General features: G+C 53.2%; 1 protein-coding gene across 1 annotated transcript in view; it reads right to left on the minus strand.

Moving 5' to 3' along the window:
* Positions 1-23,650, minus strand: part of VIPR2 (vasoactive intestinal peptide receptor 2) — a 76,519-nt gene that overhangs the window by 24,935 nt on the left and 27,934 nt on the right. Inside the window, exons 3-5 of the mRNA XM_007463987.1 lie at positions 23,224-23,331; positions 19,650-19,747; positions 436-533 (exon numbers count right to left, since the gene is read on the minus strand). Coding sequence (XP_007464049.1) covers positions 436-533; positions 19,650-19,747; positions 23,224-23,331 — 304 coding nt within the window. The remainder of the gene's footprint in view (positions 1-435; positions 534-19,649; positions 19,748-23,223; positions 23,332-23,650) is intronic.

Here is a 23,650-nt window from a genome sequence, read left to right on the forward strand (position 1 = left end):
GATATGCGGGCCTCTCACTGTTGTGGCCTCTCCCGTTGCAGAGCACAGGCTCTGGACGCGTGGGCTCAGCGGCCATGGCTCACGGGCCCAGCCGCTCCGTGGCATGTGGGATCTTCCCGGACCGGGGCACGAACCCGTGTCCCCTGCATCAGCAGGCAGACTCTGACTCTCAACGCCACCAGGGAAGCCCCTGAACTGCATTCTTATCCATGGTCAGTACTGTTTCCTCATATGAGAAATGCAGAGTATTTGAATACAAATGTCAACATTAGCATCATATCTCATGCTGGCATTTTCCCAGGGCGTTTGGTTGGCTCGGCACAGAGGGGGGCTTGGAGCTAGTGGTTTCTGCCCTCCTCTGATGGGCCGAGGCGGCTTAAATGGATGATTTCCTGTCTCACGTTTTTGGCAGGATTGCTCATTTCTGCCACTTACCTGAAGAGGCAAAGAATTATGCTTCCGGTTGTAAGGGAAATCAGAGAGACACTGTAGCCCAGGGTGTAAATGGCCTTCACCAGAATATAAAACGTGATCTGAAAGAGAGGAAAGTGCATCTGTAAACTACTGGTGGCCGGCATCGGACAACGGGCCGGGTTCCTGATCCCACCGTGTGTTCCCTTCAGGTCGGGCTATGGGCTGCTGATGCTGGAACACACGAGGCAGCCTTGTCCTGGAGCTCCACCTCCATCCTGAGCCCCAAATGGCACTCTAAACACCAACCTGTTCCCCTATAATTCATTGTGAACAACCTGGGATGGTTTCCATAAAGCAAACCTGCATGGAGGGAGCCGCCTGGGGAAGCAAAGGAAGCAAGGACGTGGGGACCACATTCAGAGGAGGCCTCGAGGCACCGCCCCGAAGCAGCAGGTTGGACGCGCTCAGCCCTCCGGGTGGGAGAGAGGAAAACCACTGAGCCCGTCTTAACCTCCGGGAGCAAGCAGCCCGCTGAGGTGGGCGCTGGCCCAGCCCTGCGGTCTTCCCCGAGGCCACCCTGCCAGCTCCCGCTAGAACCAAGCGGGTCTGGACCAGGAAGACAGCCCCCTACGTAGGGGTTGCCGCCTGCCTCCCGCAGGGTGCGTTATTCCTCCCCCAGTGAACTCGGAGCTAAGTGTGAAGAAACAGCAAATCCTGCCTCGAGCGACCCCGTCTGAGGCCTCGCAGGTCGGCGTGTGGGATTTGTCGCTTCGTGGCTTCCAGCCTGCGGGGGAGAAAGCAGAGGGCGAGCTGGGCTTCTGAACCGTCCTTGGAAACCCTGATTTCAGGTTCTGCCCCTCTCCTGTTCTCCTGACGCAGGATTACAGGCAGGACTGGGGCGTTCGTGGCAGCTGCCACCGCGTCACCTGTGGCAACAGTTCAGGTTAAACAGTTGGAAAATGAAATATTTCAAGCCCACTGAAAGCACAGAAAACAACGTGATGACCGCACACGCACCTGCAGACAGACGCCAGAACCAAACCGGCAATTGAGTAAAACCGCGGGGGGGCCCACTGCCGACCCCGAGGCTTGACGCCGCCCCCCGTGAGCCTTTACACCTTCACGCGTGTGTCTGTGCTGCGGTCTCGACGGGGTTATTGGGTGGTTTCTTCTGCACACGCACCTCCACCCTCATCAGCTGCGCTGCTTGCTGTCCTGTGCCGTTTCACCCTGTTTTTTAGCTACCCGCCCTTTATTATTGCTTTAAATTGTCTTTGCTGGGTTTCCCCATGTTTACCTTTTTTCCTTACATTTTTCTTGATTCTCAGTTCTTCCTTCTGGTTTCTTCTTTCCCCTGAAGCACACTCCTGACGCACGTTTAGTGGGGGGTCTGCTGGCTGTGGACCCATCGGGTTTTGTTTCTCTTTCAATTCTGAGCAGCAGCTCAGCGGGTGGGTTCTGGGTACGGACGAGTCCCCCACTTGGGAGGCGGCTGCATCTGTGCAGTCTGTGGGTGGGCAATCTGCCTTTAAGATTCTCCGCAATTTGGTATGTTCTAGTTTCATCACAGTGGCCTGGCTGTGGATTTTCTTTTATTCACGGTGCTTGCGGTGGTCGGGGTCTCCGTTTCTCCTGCTGAGACTGTGATCAGATTGATGCTGGGCCTCCACCTGATGCCCAGAAACTGCTCTATTTCCCACCCCCTCGTCCCTCTGCTGCATCCGGGCAGTTTCTTTGTTTTTTATTTTTTATTTTTATTTATTTATTTTTTTGTGGTACACGGGCCTCTCACTGTTGTGGCCTCTCCCGTTGCGGAGCACAGGCTCCGGACGCACAGGCTCAGAGGCCATGGCTCACGGGCCTAGCCGCTCCGCAGCATATGGGATCCTCCCAGACCGGGGCACGAACCCGTGTCCCCTGCATCAGCAGGCAGACTCTCAACCACTGCGCCACCAGGGAAGCCCCAGGCAGTTTCTTTGGATCTACCTTCCCTGTTCCAGAATTCTCTTTTTATCTGTATCTGATTTGCTGTTTGTTGTACCTACTTGATTTTCATTTTTTTAAATTAAGGTTGATTTACAATGTTGTGTTAGTTTCAGGTGTACAGCAAAGTGATTCAGTTATATATGTGTGTGTGTGTGTGTGTGTGTGTGTGTATACACACACACACACACACACACACATATATATTTTCTTTTTCAGATTCTTTTCCATTATAGGTTATTATAAGATACGGAATATAGTTCCCTGTGCTACACAGTAGGATCTTGTTTATCTATTTTACATATAGCAGTGTGCATATCTTAGTCCCAAACTCCTAATTTATTCCTCCCCCACTTTGCCCTTTGGTGACCATAAGTTTGTTTCCTATGTCTGCGAGTCTGTTTCTGTTTTGTAAATAAGTTCACCTGTATCATATTTTATATTCCACATATAAGTGATATCATACGATATTTGTCTTTCTCTGAATTACTTCACTTAGTATGAGAATCTTTAGGTCCATCCATGTTGCTGCAAATGGCATTATTTCATTCTTTTTATGGCTGAGTAGTATTCCATTGTATATATGTACCACATCTTCTTGATCCATTCATCTGTCGATGGACATTTAGGTTGCTTCCATGTCCTGGCTATTGTAAACAGTGCTGCTATGAACATAGGGGTGCATGTATCTTTTCAAATTATAGTTTTCTTTGGATATATGCCCAGGAGTGGGATTGCTGGATTGTATGGTAATTCTATTTTTAGTTTTTTAAGGACCCTCCATACTGTTTACCATAGTGGCTGTATCAATTTACATTCCCACCAACAGCATAGGAGGGCTCCCTTTTCTCCACACCTTCTCTAGCATTTATTATTTGTAGATTTTTTTTTTAATGATGACCATTCTGACCAGTGTGAAGTGATACCTCATTGTAGTTTTGATTTGCATTTCTTTGATAATTAGCAATGTTGAGCATATTTTCATACGCCTATTGGCCATCTGTATGTCTTCTTTGGAGAAATGTCTATTTAGGTCTTCCGCCCGTTTTTTTTTTAAATTAATTAATTAATTTTTGGCTACGTTGGGTCTTCATTGCTGCGCACGGGCTTCCTCTAGTTGCGGTGAGCAGGGGCTACTCTTCGTTGTGATGCACGGGCTTCTCATTGTGGTGGCTTCTCTTGTTGCAGAGCACGGGCTCTAGGCACGTGGGCTTCAGTAGTTGTGGCACGGGGGCTCAGTAGTTGTGGCTCACAAACTCTAGAGCATAGGCTCAGTAGTTGTGGCACACGGGCTTAGTTGCTCCGCGGCATGTGGGACCTTCCCGGACCAGGGCTCGAACCCATTTCCCCTGCATTGGCAGGCAGATTCTTAACCACTGTGCCACCAGGTAAGTCCCTGCCCATTTTTTGGTTGTGTTGTTTGGGTTTTTTTAAATTGTTATTGAGTTGTATAAGCTGTTAGTATATTTTAGAAAGTAAGCCTTTGCTGGACGCTTTGTTTGCAAATATTTGCTCCTATTCCATAGGTTGTCTCTTTGTTTTGTATATGGTTTCCTTTGCTGTGCAAAAGTTTATAAGCTTGACTAGGTTCCACTTGTTTATTTTTGCTTTTATTTCTATTGCCTTGGGAGACTGACCTAAGAAAACATTGCTTTGATTTATGTGAGAGCATGTTTTGCCTATGTTCTCTTCTAGGAGGTTTATGGTGTCCCGTCTTATATTTAAGTCTTTAAGCCATTTTGAGTTTATTTTTATGTATGGTGTGAGGGAGTGTTCTAACTTCATTGATTTACATGCAGCTGTCCAGCTTTCCCAACACTACTTGCTGAAGACTGTCTTTTCTCCATTGTATATTCTTGCCTCCTTTACCAAAGATTGACTGTAGGTGTGTGGGTTTATTTTTATGCTCTCTGTTCTGTTTCATTGATCCATGTGTCTGTTTTTGTGCCAATACAATGCTGTTTTGATTACTGTAGCTTTGTAGTATCATCTGAAATCTGGGAGGGTTATGCCTCCCCTTTGTTCTTTTTCCTCACGATTGCTTTGGCAATTCTGGGTCTTCTATGCTTCCATATAATTTTTAGGGTTACGTGTTCTAGTTCTGTGAAAAATGTCATGGGTAATTTGATAGGGATGGCATTAAATCTGTAGACTGCTTTGGGTAGTATCCCATTTCAACAATAATAATTCTTCCAATCCAAGAGTATGGGATAGCTTTCCATTTTAAAAATCATCTGTAATTTCCTTTATCAATGTTTTATAGTTTTCAGCATTTAAGTCTTTTAACTCCTTGGTCAGGCTTATTTCTCAGTATTTTTTTCTTTTTGATGCAGTTTTTAAAGGGATCTTTTTTTATTTTTAACTTTCCCTTTCTGATATTTCATTGTTACTGTAAAGAAATGCAACAGATTTCTGTATGTTTTAATTTTCTTTTTTTTTTAAGGTCTATTTTTTCCCCCAGATCAGGTCCTTTTTAGAGTATCTCATTTTTGGTTATTTTCCATTTCCTCTTTTTTTAAAAAAATAAATTTATTTATTTTGTTTATTTTTATTTTTGGCTGTGTTGGGTCTTCGTCACCGTGCGCAGGTTTTCTCTAGTTGCGGCGAGCGGGGGCTACTCTTCGTTGCAGTGCCTGGGCTTCTCATTGTAGTGGCTTCTCTTGTTGCGGAGCACAGGCTCTAGGTGTGTGGGCTTCAGCAGTTGTGGCTTGCAAGCTCAGAAGTTATGGCTCATGGGCTCTAGAGCACAGGCTCAGTAGTTGTGGCGCACGGGCTTAGTTGCTCCATGGCATGTGGGATCTTCCTGGACCAGAGCTTGAACCCGTGTCCCCTGCATTGGCAGGCAGATTCTTAACAACTGCGCCACCAGGGAAGCCCTAACAAAACATTTTAAACGCACTTATTTGTATTCTTTGCCTGATGAATCCATTGTCTCCAGTTTCGAGGATGTAATTTCACTGTTTGTCACCTGCTGACTGGTTCTTTGTGTAGTTTGTACATTTAGGTGTGAGCTCATCTTCGGGGTTGATCTATGGGAATTTGGGAGGCCTGGGCAAGGATTTTCTTCCAGAAGAACCCGTGTTTGCATCTGCCAGGCTCCCCATTGCTACCAGTTCAGGAACGCTCTACCTGGATGTCTCAGCTCAGAGTTTCCATAGTGGGCAGCGTAACAAGAAAACCCAACTTGGAGGAAGGCACACCTGTCGTGACAGATTCTTGGGAAAGCCTGGTAGATGGGAAGGAAGACACCTCAGCAGGGGAGCTGGCAAAGGGAACAAGTTAACCATGACCAGGAAAAGCCTGAGCCCGTTAGCAGTGAACCAGGTGCAACTAAAATAAGATATAGCACTTTTGTTTGTTTTATAAAATTGGTGATAACTGAAAAAATATGAAACTGCTGGTGAAGCTATTAGCTAAATGGGCATCACATCTGTTCCTAGTGGAAACATGCGTTGGCACATTTTTTGGAAAGCCGTTTGACAGTATAATTAAAAACATTAAAAATATCCTTGTCTTACTTCACATCCTTTAACCAGGAAGTTGAGATTTGTGCACAGGTTTGTTTATTGGTTAAAATAACAGGATATTAGAAAAAACCTAATTTGTGAACAATTGAGTAAATTCAGCATATTCATAAAATAGAATATCACACTGCCCTTAAAAATCTTGTTTTCGAAGGATACTGACTGATTTAAGAAAATGTTCATGATATATTTTATAAAACAAAACAAGCAGAGTGTTCATTAAGTACAATGGTAATTTTGAAGTAAATACATAAAAACGGGGAAGAGATGGGGGTGGTGTACTGCTCATGTGTTCCTCTTGGAAGGTCCCCCCTTTCCTGTTCACACTAGTGCATGTATGATCAGAGGGGCAGAAACGGGAACCAGTTGCGCACGCACCACACGAGAACAATCTGCTGTTCACGGGTTTGTAACAGGGCCTTCAGTCTTCAGTTCCTGGTAAAATTACTATCAAGTCCCTAAGGGAGAAAATACCTATTTTCTTTACCACCTGTAACATCCATAATCTGCACCACAAACTTCACAAAACAGAACTAAAGGCGCAAGTCCTTGGGGGAAACGCGGTGAGTCCAGGGCTCCCTCTCCCCTCGTAACTTCTTTGAGATTAGAATGTGTTGCTTCCCGTCAGGGTGGAGGACTTATTTAAATGTTCCATTGTGATAATTTTTTGATACACAAAAGATTTATTCCAAATGTCTGGCTGAATTTAATATTCATTTTTGACCCTATCAGGATAATAGGATGACATCCTCCCAAAACTCATTCTTAGGAGCTTTATGAGTTTTTAGAAGTCTTAGGACGAGACATCTATAAGGGTTTGTTTTCCTTAAGCCAACAAAAGGTGATCAAAGAACATGTAGGACACTCTGCAGTTTTTAACTCTTTTCTTTGTAAGTATTTTGGGCACATCCACTATGCTTGAGGTCCATGAAAAGGAACCTGCCATCTCCTTTCTTATCCTGAATAAACATTCACTTTTAGATTTAAGGTTGTACTCTTTTTCTTACAGAAAGTCCTCATACTGTTTAAGCGTGAGGCCCACAGGACGATTCCTGGGCTCGTGGCCTCACTCAGTGTGCAGAGCAGAGGAGAACCCGGGTGGGGGGCACTTGTCCCCGAAGGTGATTAAATGACAGGTGTCCACGAACACCAGTCCGCGCTGGTGGGCCTGAGAATGTTGCCAGTGGGACGCCCGAGGGGTAGCGGGGGGACACATTTCCAGGGCTTCAGCATGAGCCCCCCACCGACACCGGATGCACACGTACCAGTATTCCTGTCACCGCGAGGTTTTACCAGGGAAGATGTTCTCAAACAGTCACACATTTACAATCGCACGTTTGAGACTGGATTTACTTGTAAAAAAGTAGTTGAGTATGTATCGCCATCATCACATGATCCGGCAGCGAGGAAAACAGGTCAGGAATGCTCCCCTTTCTCAACGCTTCTGAGGGGCCTGCGGTAGGCGAGCACAGGACCCGCCACTCTGAGCTTCCGCTGGGGGTCCCGCCTGGGAGAAGAATGCGGCCCTTCCCCACTGGCTGTCACCCAGGGCGGCTTCCTAGTCCCCAGCAAGTGTGTGGGAACGGGTGATGTGCAAGTCGTCTTCCAGCTCTAACTTTGCATAATCATACATCGCCCTGGAGCTACACGCATAGCCCTCCTCAAGGAACACCACGGGCCAGCCAGTGGTTCCAAACACTGAGTCATAACTAGGCGACTGAAGCCTCCGCTTGCCTGGGCCAGGCCTGGTTTATGTCTGCTGTCCTGGAGTGACTATTAATAGCTCCCCTTTTTCTCTTGAGAGGCCAGGTTTGGCTGATCTTTTATACGAGGACCCTATTTATAACTCAGTAGTGGGTCATGCAACCAATTTCCTAGGTAACAACCAACATTTAAAGAAGGTAGCACAGAAAATGTGGCTTTGTGAAATGTTTGTGTTGGGTCACAGTGTGAAATGCATTTCTAACTGTGGACTTTAATTTAAAAAAGTTGAAAGTCCCTTAGCTAGGCCAGAGGTTCCTGATTCAGGAAACTTTCTGATTAGAACCTTGCCTGGCCCGACGCCTCACTCTTCGGCTGACGTGAAACACCCTGATGTGTTCTCTTCTGAACCTGCTGATGCCACGTGCATCACTGTCTCGGAAACAGTGGCTCCTCCCAGACCTTTTAGTAAGGATTAACCTTTGCACGAAGGGCCGAGGGAATGCGAGTGAAACCACCATTGCTACCCAGCATCTGTCTAAGGACGGGTCCCCCTGGAACAGAAGGCACAGCCCCTGTCTCCGGGGTATGTAGGTCTTGTTGGGTAAATAAGACCAACACAGACCCCGAAAAATGCTGACCCGCGTCTCTTACTCTGAACTCAGAGCGACTGGCTGAGGCATGAGCAGGGGCACCTAGTAGCTGAAGGGCAGCACGGATGGGCGGGTGGCCCGGAGGAGATGTGCCAAGTGCTGTGGCCCCGGGCGACGTCGCTGGCTGGCGCGGCAGGGTCGTCTGGGCTCCCCGTGGAGGCATTAGTCACGGGTGATGCTCACTCTGCTCCTCCCCGGCTCCCTGGCTTCCCGGGGCAGCACCTCAGCTCTGATTCCTTGGCCAGGTCTTTGGGCTCCTCCGAGAAGGCGTTGCAGGGGCCCACACACGCCATGTCCCGTGTGGCAGCAGGCAGAGGGCTGAGGCCAGTCCGGGGCCTTTTCTCGTGGCGGCTTTGGAGCAGGGCTGCGGAAGGACCTCGGAGCCCCTGGACCAGCAGCCTTGGCAGGGCCAAGGGACAGCCTCTGTCTCAGGTGCAAGGAGGTGCCTGTTCTCACCTTAAAAATGGAAGGCTGGGGCTTCTTTGTTTTAAAACAGATGTTTTAGAGACCATCAGAAATGACAGCCTGTTTTCATGGGAATGTGGTCCAAAGAGCACGCAGGTCATCAAAGCTACTCCTCAGACTCAGGCACCATCTCAGATTCAGGATGAGTGAGGCTCACTGTCACATCTGCAACAATGTTATGAGTTGAATTTTTCTGCCTGCAAGTCGTTGGCAAATATCTTTTAAGACCCACCTATTCTGCTTAGGAGACTATAACGATAACCTAATAGTGCTGGGTGCTTTGCAATTTACAAAATATAACACAAAAGTTAATTCATTCACTTCTCCCAACGACCTGTGAAGCAGCAGACGGAGTATTTTTGCCACGTTCTCCTTATACAGATGGGGGACCTGAGTCTGGGGGTGACAGGTCAGTTTAAGAACACGAGGCCACCAAGGTGCAGGGCTGAGAGTCCACCCGCACCCCAGTGTCCCCTCCCTCAGAGGGCGCCCTCCCTGGGGAACGTTACTTGTCTGTCTCAGCTTTCTTCCTTTAAGAGGAATTGGTCAATTCTGCATGTAAGGAGCGTAGACGTCACCACTGCATCCTAACAATGAGCATAACTCTGAAAGGACTGGAACATCAACCATCTCCTTGGGTCCATGAGCGAAGGGAGGACACAGGACAAACAGCTGCCCCAGGACAGTGGGGGGACAGACAGCAGCAGGAGCTGAGGGTTCCCAGAGCAGAGTCATGAGACTGACTGTTAAGCTGCAGGAATGAAGACACTGGTGTGGCTGAAAGGACAGACAAGCAGGTCAACGAACAGAACAGAGCAAAGAAACAGACTCATGTAAACAGTCACTGGTCTCTGACAAAGAAGCAAAGGTAATACCATGGGGCAAAGACAGTCTTTTCAACACATGTTGTTGGAACAACTGGACCACATGCAAAAAATGAACCTAGACACAGACCTTACACGTTTTCAAAAATTAACTCAAAATGGGTCATAGACCTAAATGTAAAGTGCAAAACTATGAAACTCCTAGAAGATAACATAGGAGAAAACCTAGATGACCTTGAGTTGATGATGCTTTTCAAAATACAGCACCAAAAGTACCACCATTCGTGAAAGAAATCATTGGTAAGGTGGACTTCAATAAAATTAAAAAATTCTGCCCTGTGAAAGAAATTCAGAGGATGAGAAGACAAGCCACAGACTGGGAGAAAATATCTGCAAGAGGTACATCTGATAGGGGTTGTTATTCAAAACATACAAAGAGGGCTTCCCCGGTGGCGCAGTGGTTGAGAGTCCGCCTGCCAATGCAGGGGACGCAGGTTCGTGCCCCGGTCCGGGAGGATCCCACGTGCCGTGGAGCGGATGGGCCCGTGAGCCATGGCCGCTGAGCCTGTGCGTCCGGAGCCTGTGCTCCGCGACGGGAGAGGCCACAACAGTGAGAGGCCTGTGTACCACAAAACAAAAAACAAAACAAACATACAAAAAACTCTTAATACTCAACAATAAGAAAACAAACAACCCAATTTAAAATGGGCCAAAAACCTTAACAGGCACCTCGCCACAGAACAGACCGGATGGCAAACAGGCAAATGAAAAGGTGCTCCACACCAAAGCACAGACCGTGGTACAATCAAGCTGGTCTAACGCAACCAAGAGTAAAATCCACAGGGAACAGGGGCGTGGGGACTCTGGGGCTTGTGGTTTAAATTCTACTCACTGAGGAGATTGTGGATTAGTTTTCCTCAACCATAAAAGGGTGATGAAAAACAGCGCATTACCTCATGGGCCTGTCGGGGGATTAAATGAGTCAATCCACGTAAAGAGCTTGTAAACACGCTTAGCAAATGCCCCGAAGTGACTCATGTGACTGGGTTTCATTTTACAATGAAAACCATTTTTATGACAAAAGAGGTCTTCAAGGTTATTAAGCCCAACGACCCGAGTCCTCCTGAGTCAAGCCTCCTTTGTACAGTCTGCTTCGCAGAGGACCTGGGGCCCCCCACCCGTACGCTCAGCGTGGTTCCCGCTGCCCGCGTGGCCCTGACCAGCGCTGCGGTGGAGGGTGAGGGGATGGGTGGACACAAGGACAGGCGGACAGGCAGAGCTCCTGCTGACGGCGCCGCCCCCTTCAGTCTGTGGGCGGTCAGAGGCACTGCAGGAACCCAAAGGGGAGACGCAAGCACGCTGGCTTCACGCTGGGGCCTCCTCCAGTCTCTCTGCAGCCCTCAGGGCCGTCTGAGGAAGCGGACCGACCCCAGGGGGGCGCTGGGCTCTCAGGTCAGAGGGCGCTGGACAGCACTGTCCCGGGCGGAAGCGACCAGGCGCCCGGCACAGCCAGTCTGGGTGACACACAGGTGACATTGCTCTCCTTGTCCCCGAGATCACCTCTCTCCTGAGGACAAGCGGCTCCGCGACGGGAGAGGCCACAACAGTGAGAGGCCTGTGTACCACAAAACAAAAAACAAAACAAACATACAAAAAACTCTTAATACTCAACAATAAGAAAACAAACAACCCAATTTAAAATGGGCCAAAAACCTTAACAGGCACCTCGCCACAGAACAGACCGGATGGCAAACAGGCAAATGAAAAGGTGCTCCACACCAAAGCACAGACCGTGGTACAATCAAGCTGGTCTAACGCAACCAAGAGTAAAATCCACAGGGAACAGGGGCGTGGGGACTCTGGGGCTTGTGGTTTAAATTCTACTCACTGAGGAGATTGTGGATTAGTTTTCCTCAACCATAAAAGGGTGATGAAAAACAGCGCATTACCTCATGGGCCTGTCGGGGGATTAAATGAGTCAATCCACGTAAAGAGCTTGTAAACACGCTTAGCAAATGCCCCGAAGTGACTCATGTGACTGGGTTTCATTTTACAATGAAAACCATTTTTATGACAAAAGAGGTCTTCAAGGTTATTAAGCCCAACGACCCGAGTCCTCCTGAGTCAAGCCTCCTTTGTACAGTCTGCTTCGCAGAGGACCTGGGGCCCCCCACCCGTACGCTCAGCGTGGTTCCCGCTGCCCGCGTGGCCCTGACCAGCGCTGCGGTGGAGGGTGAGGGGATGGGTGGACACAAGGACAGGCGGACAGGCAGAGCTCCTGCTGACGGCGCCGCCCCCTTCAGTCTGTGGGCGGTCAGAGGCACTGCAGGAACCCAAAGGGGAGACGCAAGCACGCTGGCTTCACGCTGGGGCCTCCTCCAGTCTCTCTGCAGCCCTCAGGGCCGTCTGAGGAAGCGGACCGACCCCAGGGGGGCGCTGGGCTCTCAGGTCAGAGGGCGCTGGACAGCACTGTCCCGGGCGGAAGCGACCAGGCGCCCGGCACAGCCAGTCTGGGTGACACACAGGTGACATTGCTCTCCTTGTCCCCGAGATCACCTCTCTCCTGAGGACAAGCGGAGATGTCGGGAAGGTGTCTGATGCTTTGTGGAGGGGCAGGAGAAGGGGGCATCCGGATGCTCATCGTGACTGATGCCCACTCGCCACAGGGCTGATTTCCCATGGAGGCTGCACTGCTGTGTAGCTGGGAGCAGGGCACCTGGCAGCTCTGGCCGTGGGCCCGGCGGTGACATCTCAGAGGAGGTGGCGCTGGGGGTGCGGGTCTGGAGCTGTCGGCACAGTCGCCAGGGCTGTGTGACCAGCTGGCAAAGAGCCCCTCTTTTCAGTCGCTACGGGGAGCACTCCTTTGCTGGTGTGAACGTGTTAGAGGAAAATGGATTTTCTTTTAAAAACCCAAATACGACGTTTCCGAGGCAAAGAAACATCCACAGATATTCTGGAGCAGCTTCTCCCACTGAGACCTATTTACAGCACAGAGTTTATGATAAAGAAAAGGAGACCGACAGAGGGATTGGGAGCCTTTGTTTCGCTACCAAGCGTCCTCACCTTTGGCCGATAACCCGCATCTGATTCTAGAAACATCAGACAAACCCCTCCGAGAGCCTGTGAGGTCTGTGAGGTCGAGGCCGATGTTCTCCAAACACGACACATGAAAGACAGAGCAAGGCTGAGGGGTGGGAAGAGGCTGGGTCACGTGCGCCAGTGCCGCCTGTGCTGGCAGACATGCCCTGAGAACCATCCTGGGACTGAGACGGCAGGTTAGATGACAGCTGTGTAAGACTCGAAAGCTCCCAGGTCTGGTACCGGTGCTGAGGCTACGTCACAGCACACCCCCCTTTAGGAAGGATGGCCTCGCCGTTCACGAGCTGAGGAGGTGCATGTGTGCGGCTCGGGCGCCGTGTCCGCGTTCACGCCCGCCGCGCACCCGCGCACTGATCGCGGAGGCCGCAGGGCGCCCCGGCCCGTCGCCCCCCTGCACCATCCCGGCTACTACATGGCTTCAGAACAGGTTTCAGGAAACGCACGAGAGGGAAGTTTCCCTGCTGTCCTGTCAGGGTCCCTGGTGGGAAGCAAATGTCACTGAGAAATGGTTTGTCAAACAGCATAAATTTAAGTGTTTTGGGGGGGACCTAAAATTTGATTTTATTTGAACACAAGAGGAAAGTATTTGCTGATTTTTGAGGAAGTAGAAAATATGGGCAAACTGTTAAAGGGAACCTGCAGTAACGAGGCCACTGTCCGTCCTTCATCAGCACATTTCCTGGCTTGCGGCCCCTCCAGGCCCATGTCCAGCCGCTCGAATTCCCCACATCACACCCATGTGACAGGTGGTGTCAACTTGACAATTGGTAGTGAACCTTCCAAAACTCTGTCTTCTTTTTTCTAGGTCTTTAACAGAGATTGTGAGTACCCAGTAAAGCAAATATTGCTAATTGCCATAGTTCCTTAAATTCTCTCTCAGGACCACAGACTTTTAGTGCTGAACTTGTGTGTCACATGGAGAAACTGACCGGATCGTCCAGTGAATGTCCTGGTCGCCCCCAACCTGCCCCAGAAACGGTGCCTTCCCTCCTGTCCCCGCCTTGAGGGCCTGGCTTGGGACGGCCGGTGCGCCCAGCTTCGCCGACTGCCAGCTGCCTGGGCCCCAAACGTCTGTTTCCCCCAGGCAAGGCTGTCATGTACAAGCCCAATGAAGAGGGGGTCATCAGGGAGATCGGACCCGCCCTCAGAGACCTGTTCCTGGCTGAGACTGGCCTGGTGCCCCCAGCCCTGTGCCGGGGCCCCAGCCCCGAGTCCTGCCTGGTGCCCCAGCCCTGTGGACACGGCTGGTCCCCTTGGTCGTCTTACAGAAACGGCCTGGTGTTCGCAGTGGGGTGGGCTCCTGGCTCGGCCCCTCACCCCTGCGAGGCTGCGGCTGCCTGCCTCGCAGGCACCCTGCGTCTCCTCCCCCGAAGGCGGGTTGTTTCTCTGTATTTCCCTGGACACCTGCATTGCTTCCTACACGCTCCTGAGCTTTTTCTCCATTATTCGACCCTAATTTCTGTGCCCTCACCTCCTTTCTTGTAGGAGAACCTCCCGGAGCCAGGCACCGACCCCGCTTCTGTAGATTTCCTGGCTAACCTCCTCTCCCTCGCCCTGTTTCTCCTTTGGCCTTGGAAAGACTCACTCCTTTATCGGGCAAGTGTTAAGCATCATGCTTACAGGTTCAGGTGAAACTGGCTAGTAATCGCGTCTGTCTCACGAATCTTCTGATCACGCTTCTGCCGGCGGTCAGATCTCTGCCTGGACCGTCAGCGGGCGGCGTGGTGTGTAGAGCTGGTTACGGCTGGTTACGGCTGCCCAGTCCCGCTGGCACCGCTTCCCCCGTCCTGAACCCCCAGGTCCTGCCCTGCCTGCCTCGCTGCCGCTGACCCAACCCGCCCCTGTCTTCAGTCACTGTGGGGAGCGCTCCTTTGTTGGCGCGGACGGGTCAGAGGAAAATGGATTTTCGCCATCGGTCGACGAGTGGTCCACGTGGGAGTGTGGCCCTCACGTGCCCCTGAAAACCACGGCGAAGCTCCTTCCCGCCCTTTGATGCAAAATGAAGTGAAGCCACCGCCCTTGGTGCTTGTTCGGAAGCGGAACGCAATCAGCCACCGTAACGGAAGCGAGTGTGAGGCCCTCCTGCACCTCCAGGTGCTCCAGTCCTGGCCTCCACCTCCCACAGGCTGCTCGGCATGTCCCTGCCCAACCGTCCTCTGACATGGGGACGTCAGGGGTCCTGCAGGGCCTGGGAGTGAGAGCTCGAGGGCGCCTGACATGGAAGGACTGAGCACGCCAGGGATGGGGACCCTTGGGGAGGTGATGTTGGCGGTCAGTGGGAAAGAGGAGGGCGCCTGACATGGAAGGACTGAGCACGCCAGGGATGGGGACCCTTGGGGAGGTGATGTTGGCGGTCAGTGGGGAAGAGTTACTGCAATGGTCTGAAAGCTGAGGAGAGACTCTGCAAAAATATTTTTAGGAATATGGCATAACATGGAAGAAATGTGTTCACTCGAAGCATGGGAAGGTTGAAATGCCAAACAGTTCTCTTGGCTAAATATAGCAGAAGTGCTCTTTATTTAAGAACTATAGTAACAAATATATAATGCTGGAGACACATGGACTGCTTTGCCTGGTGTGTCCACCCAGCACAGGGTGCCTGCGTGTCACTGACGCTGCTGTCCTTTGGCAGGGTGGCGGGGCAGCAGGCCGGGCGCAGAATCCTATGTGGTGACTGAGTCGCGGGTGGTGGCCATGGAGTGGGGACAGCCCTGGGGTCCTTCCAGGTTCATCTGGGAGACTCCCAATAACAGGGAAAAGGAGACCACCCTGGGCCCACTAGACTTGTCATGGGTGCTCATTTCTAGCACTTTTCATGTTTTGCCAACTCTCAGCATCCCTGGGAGATCAGAGAGGCGGGAACACTGGGCAGCGGGTGGGACACTGAGGCAGGGAGGCTGGCCAGGGAGCGCTCTGGCCAGAAACCTCCAGACAGCCGTCGGTGGAGGAAGGAGGTCAGGACACCAGGGTCCACCCGACAGGCTGCAGCAGGAGCCCCCAGGTCTGGGGCATGATGATGGGTCAGGGGGCCTGGGGGGGAAGGTGACCAGGCAGATGGCACCAGGTGGAACGACCGCCCGGCTGAGGCTGAGACCTTGATGCCAGGACAGCCTCTTCGGCTCGGGAGACCTGTAGGCTCCCATAAGGGTGGGGTCAGCGAGAGGGGCTCGTGGTCTCCGGCTGGCCTGCTCTCCCCGCAGGCTTCAGCAGGCTGGGACAAGGCAAAAGGGGTAGAGGAGCTGCCGGTGTGGTCCCCGTGGGTCTGGGGCTGGCAGGGGGGTCCTGAAAGCCTCTTAATGGGATTAAACCCTTTATCCAAGGATTGAAAGAAAAAAGGCCTAAGACGAAGATGTGCACACCTGAGGCAGGTTTTGCTGGGAGAGCGACACAGACTGGGGAGACCTTGCTTTATGGAAAGTGGGATGCGGTGATGGGGTGCCCCGAGCCGAGCCTGGCTGGCGTCAGGGTTTCACTGCACCAGGACACGCAGGCCCGGGCCGCCGCCACCTCCCCCACCATGACTCTGCAGCTTCCCCTGGTCCAAACGAGGGGCCGCTTCACAATCACGGCTCCCGCGTCGTCCAAGGGGTCCTCTGGGGTCTTCAAACTCTTTTTTCCTTCACGGGACTCCCATTCCCGACTGCTTTGTCTCTCAATTCCCTCACTGTATGTGGCTTTTGTGGAAGCTAATTTTTTCCCTTGAATTTAATTAATTTGGAAACCAACAAAGGTCGCACACACAGCACCCAGGGCAGAGTTTGGCTGCACGAGCACAGGAAATCCAATTGAAATCGTAAAACTGGGAAGAAAGAGAGTGGCTGATGAGATGAAGAGTGACGTGGAAGCAGGAGGCCCCGTGGATTGGGGGGCCACTCCCTCCCTCCACCCGGGGAAGACCCGACCCGGCCTCCCTCTGGGCAGCTCAGCGTGCTGTGGTTTTCATCTTCCACGCGACTCCCTAAACAACCGAGAATTCGAAGCGTGAGAGCAGTGGAAGCTGCCATCAGGAAGAAAATTATTCATTTTGGTCTTGTGCCATTATTTTCTTCGCCTTCGCACGTTAAAATATTTTGAGTTTCTAATCCATTAGCAGGGAATATGCATTCATGATAACTGCAGAATCTCTGAAATGTTTAATTGAGAACAAAAATAGCTCTTCGCACCGGACAGAAAAGCATTAGGAGATCACAGGTGCTCTGTCCTCATGGGCTCTGAGCTGACATGGTTCCCACGACGATGTCCTTTACAGCCACCCTGGGCTCTCTGTGACCCGAGGACAGAGGCGGAACGTCGCGGTTCTGGGAAATGTTTACTTGTGAAACAGGCACAGGCTCTGAATAAACGCTGCTGGCGAGGCCTCAGGACACTGTGTTCTTTGCCCTGACGTGTGTCCTGAGGCCTCGGAGGTACGAACGCTGGGCTGGCTGCCGAGGTAGAAGGGAGACGTGGGTGACGGAAGGCGGCCGCCGGGGCCCCACCCCACCCACCCCTACAGAAGTCTGGACACTCTCCAGCCGCTGCCCCCGCCCTGCAGGGCCACCTGGGAGGCAGGTGGGACGTGACAGGGTCCCGGCCACCGTGGGGCTGTCATCACCCCTGGTCAGAGTTCAGGGTCTTCAGACCAGGGCCTGGGACGCTTTTCTCTACGGAAACAGCCCTAAAACTGGGGTTAAATTCTACACGAGTTAAGGTCTTATTCTTAGACACCAATAGGACGGCTTCCTGATTTGGACACATTTGAGTAGCTGAACAGCAGTTTGCTACGAGTCTGGAACCTGAGATCCCCTCACTGTCCAATGAAAACGTGCTCGGACCCTGATTCCACGAGTGGCCTCTGACCCGGCTGTGCACCCGGCCACCGGCAAGCGTGCGGGCAGTGGCATTTACGCCCATCCTCCAGGGAGCGGGGTGGTGGTGGGGAACGGCTGACAGCGGAGGAGGCTAAACACTGCCCGAGCCTCGGGCCCGGCGTTGGGAGGGACTTCACCATTTGTGCTGCTGTCGTGGGGGCCACGCGAGACCTGCCTCTTGGCCACGCCCATGGGGAAAGGCTGGGCCTTCTCTGTGGGACCCTGTAGAACAAAAGGGCTTCGTGCAGAATATGCCCCAGGGGCACAAGTCCATGGGGGGCACAATGGCTGGGAAGGGTCAGCACAGCCCTGGCCTGGCTGCCCGCCCAGGTGTGTCCCAGGCCCATTGCTGCTGCTTCCACCTGTGTAGGGAGAGTGGGGGGCCCGGAAGCGGCCCCTGAGGAGGGGGTCAAAGAGGCTGGCTCTCGTCAGAATGGCGGGGCCCTTGGCCACATCACATCATTCCTCTAAACCTCCGTTTCTCCATCTGTAAAGTGGGTTGTCATCTAGACTAAATGAGATGAGGGGTGGGCAAAGGGGGGGGCATCGGTCAACAAGCACAAACCTGCAGTGATAAGATGAATAGGTTCTGTGTCTCACCAAAAGCAAACGGAGGGGCTTCCCTGGTGGCATAGTGGTTAAGGATCCGCCTGTCAATGCAGGGGACACGGGTTCGAGCCCTGGTCCTAGAAGATCCCACATGCTGTGGAGCAACTAAGCCTGTGTGCCACAACTACTGAAGACCTCGCACATTGAGCCCGTGCTCCGCAACAAGAGAAGCCACCACCATGAGGAGCCCGCGCACCATAATGAAGAGTAGCCCCTGCTCGCCGCAACTAGAGAAAGCCCGAATGCAGCAACCAAGACCCAACGCAGCCAAAAATAAATAAATAAATAAATAAATAAAATTTATATATATATTAAAAAAAAGCAAAGGGAATCTGTGAGACGATGGACTGGGGAATCATCTCATATTGTATACATGTGAGAACATCACATCGTGTACGTTAAATATGTACCACGTCCATCAGTAAGAAGCACGTGACTCAGGGCTCAGAGCTGCACCACCATGGTTACCCTCACTGACCACTGGTGACAGGTCACTTGTCATCCAGTTAGAGGGATACCGGCTAAAATACAAGGAACTTCCTTTCTTAGGGTTTACTAATTTGGTAGGAAAAGAATCGGATTTAAATTGTAACTCTTAGTGAGGAGAGCAAAGAAAGCCCCTCCGTTATCCAGGAAAAGTGATGGGACAGCCACATCCCTAAGGATGTGGGGCAGGACCCAGGGACAGCGGAGGTGAGGTGGCATGGGCGGGGGGCAGGAGGCAGGCCTCGGCAGCACAGACACAGTCTGCCTGCACCGTGTGGGCTCAGGCATGGGGGGCAGGCACTCCCCGGGCCTCACACCCGTCGTCAGGGAGCACGTCTGAAACAGCCTGGCTCCCGGCTCCCAAAGCCCTTACCCGTCCACACGGGGTCACAGGGCGAGCGATGGGCTTCAAGGGGAGACACTGACCTGGCTTCCCGGTGGCAAATAAAACAGACCCCACCACGGGGCACGGCCGGGTGTGAGTGCCGGGCTGAGGGTGCCCACCGCTTAAAGGACCCCATTCCTGGAGAAAGGCTCTCCTCACACTATGCCTGCCCCACTCTGAGTCTCCGCCACGGCCGGAGAGAGGCACCAGTGGCCAGTTGAGCCTGGGCAGCCCACGCCAGCCATGCGGGCTCTAAGTCTGCTCCAAGTTTGGTTCCATCCCCGCTGCCGGCTCAGGGCTAAGAGAACAACTGCGTGGCTTCTCGACAGCCCACGGGTGGCAACACCTTAAAGGGAACAAAGAAACCCTCATGGTAGAAGGGACACTGGCTAAGCTCAGTTTGGCTGGTAGAGCCACTCTCGGTGTCACCTTCCAGATACACCACAGCGGGTGGAGAAAACCAGCCCTTTCCAGCTCCAAGACTACGGAACCAGCACATAATTCCAAAGGCCGAGCAGCTGAACTGAAACCAGGGACCTGGCGGGATTTGGTCAGAAGTGGAAGAACACCTGAGTTAGGCTTGGAGCAGCAAATGGTCGCGGTTTACCAGGCACCTCGGAGAAACGACCAGAAAGGGAGGCCCGCGCAGCCCTTACCTTGCTCTCATCCTCGGGGTCATTGTAGCCGCATGCGTCCATGAAATCCGGGAACGTCTCTGACCACCCGTCCCTGGTGCAGTTCTTGCTTATGCTTCCTGGAAGGTAAAGGCCAGGTGTCTGATCTGCGCGTCAGGACTGGCCTGGGTGGCCAGGGCCCCCGCCTGCACCTACACCGGCTTGAGAGGCTCCCTCTCCCTCGGGGCCGGTGAGGGGCCCGGGCCTGAACCCGGGGCAGCTGCTCAGCGTGTGTCCCCCTCCTTGGCCTCCTCGCCCACGAAGCCTGGGCAGCGGCCCCTGCAGCCCCGGGGCCTCGGTGGCTGGAGGGAGCGGATTCTGCGCCAAAGCACGGGCGCGGTGTCGGGGGCAGTTATGATGGGACAGAGGTGCCGGTGTGGTCTACTCACTACGGAGTGGGGTGGAAGCGAACAGGCTGTTCCGTCCACTGAGAGGCGTGTGGGCAGACCCTGGCCGTTCTGCCCTGCTCTGCCCTGTGCTTTCCTGCTCCCCTGGGCCAGTCCTCACCTCGCGGCCCCGAGGCACAGTGACCAGAGCAGCCAGGGCAGGCACCACTGGCCACTGTGCTTGTAGGAAAGACCGTGGACGTCAGGTTTGCGTGGCATGAAATAAAAGCAGCTTTGATTTTACAGCCCCACTGTTTGCTCCTAAGAACCTAACTTGCACGTCAGACTCAGCAATGCAGGGTCCCCTGCACAGGAAGAGGCGTCTTTAGCAGATGACACACAGGGTGGTGAGGGGAAGGGGATGGGCCTGCTGGGTGGGCTTCGGGAACTCGGACCCAGGCTGGCGCGGCAACTTTGGCCCTGCTGTCTCTGCTTCCTGCTGGGACCACAGGCCCAGGGCTTTCAGAATAGCAAACGTTTCCTCACACCATCTCTTTTCATTTGCACACTTGGTGGCATCACTGTTCCCATTTTATAGATGGAAAAGTGAGGCTCTGAGGGTCAGTAGCAACTGAGTTTTGTGATTAAAAATCCCCCATTTCTTCTACCCCAGGGCAGCCCAGCTGTTCACCTGCTCTGACTGGTGAATCAGGTGGGACCAAGAGTGCGGTGCATCCGCCCTGGGGAGGAGATAAGCATAAGCCGCTCTGCTCCCCGAGGGGAGAGAGGCGGGGGAGTCCAGACCCCGGCCCGCTGGAGAGGAAGTGGGTTGGGTCGGTTTCAGCAAAGGCCCTGGAAAACAGCACCTGGGATCTCCCGGCCCAGCCTCACTGCAACACCGCCATCCTCTGGGTCCTCCGATTCCAGACCCGAAACCTCCTGCTCTAGCTCCCGGGGGCCTGCGGGCAGCTCCGGCACAGGGACTGCAGTGCTGTGGGCCAGACAGAGCCCTGAAAGGGGCAAGGTTGCTGAGGTCTGGCTCCCCTGCCCCACGTTACAGAAGGGAGACTGAGGCCCACAGAAGGGAATGACCTGCCCGTCAGAGTCGGGAACAAGAAGGAACAAGAACAACAGTGGTGTCGGCAGCGTAGGGCTCACCAGCTCCTCCCGGCTCTTCCGTATGTAATTCATGCAATCCTGACAGCTACATGAGGAGGCCCTTAGATGATCCCATTTTATAGGTGAGAAACCTGATCCTTAAAGAAGCTGGGTCACCCACCCAAAGCTACCAGATTACAAGCGACGTGCCCGTTTCAGACCTGGGCAGTCAGCTCCTCACCTGCACAGCACACCTGCTACCTACCTGCTCCTGGGACCTGTACCCTAAGCTCTGTGGAAGGGCAAGGAGTGCTGAGCTGGCCATTCCTCACTTATTATATGGCACACACTAAAGAGGACATTTAAATAAACCTCATCCTATGAAGTTGAGATTCGCCCACCGGGTTGTCATCTTGCCTGGCTTCACACTCCTCGGTGAAACCTTAGGCAAAAGTGGAAGGTGGGCTTCCAGGAAATGCCTGAGACGGTAAAGTAAAGAGAGGGGCTGGGGAGGTGAGGGAGGGGTCACGGATGTGAGAGAGGCGTCGGGGGAGAGAGATGGACAAAGGGGTGAGAGCGGGGCTAAGGAGCTCAGGGAGAGGGGGCGGGGGGTGAGGGCAGGGAAGTGAGGGGAGGCTCAGGGAGAGGGTGAGGGGAGGTGAGAGGGGGACCTGAGAACAAAAGTGGGGCACAGCTTAGGACTCAGAAGTCTGGTCACCTGTTGTGAGGACCTCCGCAATCTCCATGCCTCTCCCCACCGTGGCCCCAATTTAGCTGCAGTGTTGGGGCCTCAGCACAGTGGTGTAGGTAGCCCCACCCCAGCTCCCTAAAGCTGATCGCACACTCCTGTCCTCGGTCCTTAAGTGCATGTTTGAGTGTGACTGTCCTGAAAAGGCCACAGTCACACGTCTGGCCCTAAGCACGGCCACCTGGGCTCAGACCCTGTCAGGAGGGTCCTGGCTTGGGCCGAGGCAGGAGTGATGGGCAGCCTCCAGGTTGCGGCCGGTCCACTGGATGTGCTCCCGTTGCGGGCCGTTTCAGGCTCCGAGTCAGGGGCGGGCCAGGGCCCTCGCAGCCCTCTGGGGACTGGCCAGGTGGCTTCTGGAGAAGACGGGGAGTAGAACTCAGAACTGGGTTGCCTGGCCGAGGGCACGGGCTCCTGGCCGTGTTGTTGTTGGACGCAGAGCATAGGTGCCTTCTCCCCAGTTGAGAGAACACTAATACTTGAAGGCATCCATGATGCCCTAAGGTTCCAGTTGGTCAGAATAAACCTCCGAGTCCTGGAACCTGGCCCTCCTCCACCTGATGGTTTGATACTGTCCCTTGCAAAGACCTGCTCTCGGAACTGTGCCCAGTGCCCCAGCTCTCCCCTCCCATGGAGGTAGAGTCTCCCACCCGCCTGTTCACATCCCCTTTCCTAGCCCGGCTCAGGGGGACCTCACGTGGGCCCTAGGGCTCACCTGCACGGGGACAGCAGAGCAACGTGCTGGTTGCCATGACGACACGCACCGATGTGTAGAGAGACGCCCCAATTTCCCACTTACAACTTTTTATAAAAAACGGGTCTATTTCTCGAACATCTGGATTTCCAGGGCCTGTGTGCAGAGCAAGCCCAGAAGGAAGGGGTGGCCCATCCCGGTCAGCACCTTCTGAGGCTGGAAGCTCCACGACTGCAGGTGTTCAGGTGACAGGGGGCCGGGTCAAGGGTGGGGCTGAGAACCCAGAGAGTCGGTCCAGGAAAGGAGAGGATTCCCATGAAGCAGAAAGTGCTCCCGGCCGGGAAGGGACACCCTGGAGGACACTCACTGGGGGTTACAGGTGCCCAAGTGCGGCAGGTGTTTCTATTCTCTCCCTGCCTGGTGCCGCGGCCCCTCGTCTGCGCTGGGCTCCTGTGTGTCTGGCTCCTGCCCAGGGTCTCCTGTCCGCCCCACCGTGTGTGCTGTAGGGTGGACGACCTGGCAGGAAGCCTTCTGTGCTCCCAGTCTCTAAGGCCAACTCAGCACAGCCGCTCCCTGACTCACTGGGCCAAGGAAACCGACGCCCTGCTTCTTGTGCCTCCATGGAGAAGCCGGCCCCTCGTATGCACCACCCCCCACCCTTGCAAAGCTCAGAAACAACACAGACGACAGTACCTGGTTCGCTATAAAAGTTGCTTAACAGTTTTGGACAGGGCACCGTGACAGTCTCGCCGACATCCGCGGGGAGCCAGCACGTGATGTTGTCCCAGACGCCGCTGCAGGCTGGAGGGGAGACGGGGGTGAGCAAGGCCCTCTGCCCAGCACAAGGGCAGCACCCTCAGGCCGCGCGTGGGGTGCCCGGGGTGGTGGGACCGGATCTGTTCAGAAGCTTTTCAAATAGAAAGCCTGTTAATTAGGTAATTATCTTGCAAATTATTTTTCTGTGAAACTCGCACCACGATATTACTGAGAATATACTTGGCGTGGGTTCATTGTAGTCGGCTTTGGAGGAATAAGCAGATCTGCGGTAGAACGTTTCTGAGGAACCCAGCATGCACTGAGCACTTTTGAATTGTAGTAGAATCCTTACTTTTTCCTGCTG

The sequence above is a fragment of the Lipotes vexillifer genome, unplaced genomic scaffold (genome assembly GCF_000442215.2).
Source record: "Lipotes vexillifer unplaced genomic scaffold, Lipotes_vexillifer_v1.1 scaffold2094, whole genome shotgun sequence".
Classification (NCBI taxonomy): Eukaryota; Metazoa; Chordata; class Mammalia; order Artiodactyla; family Lipotidae; genus Lipotes; species Lipotes vexillifer.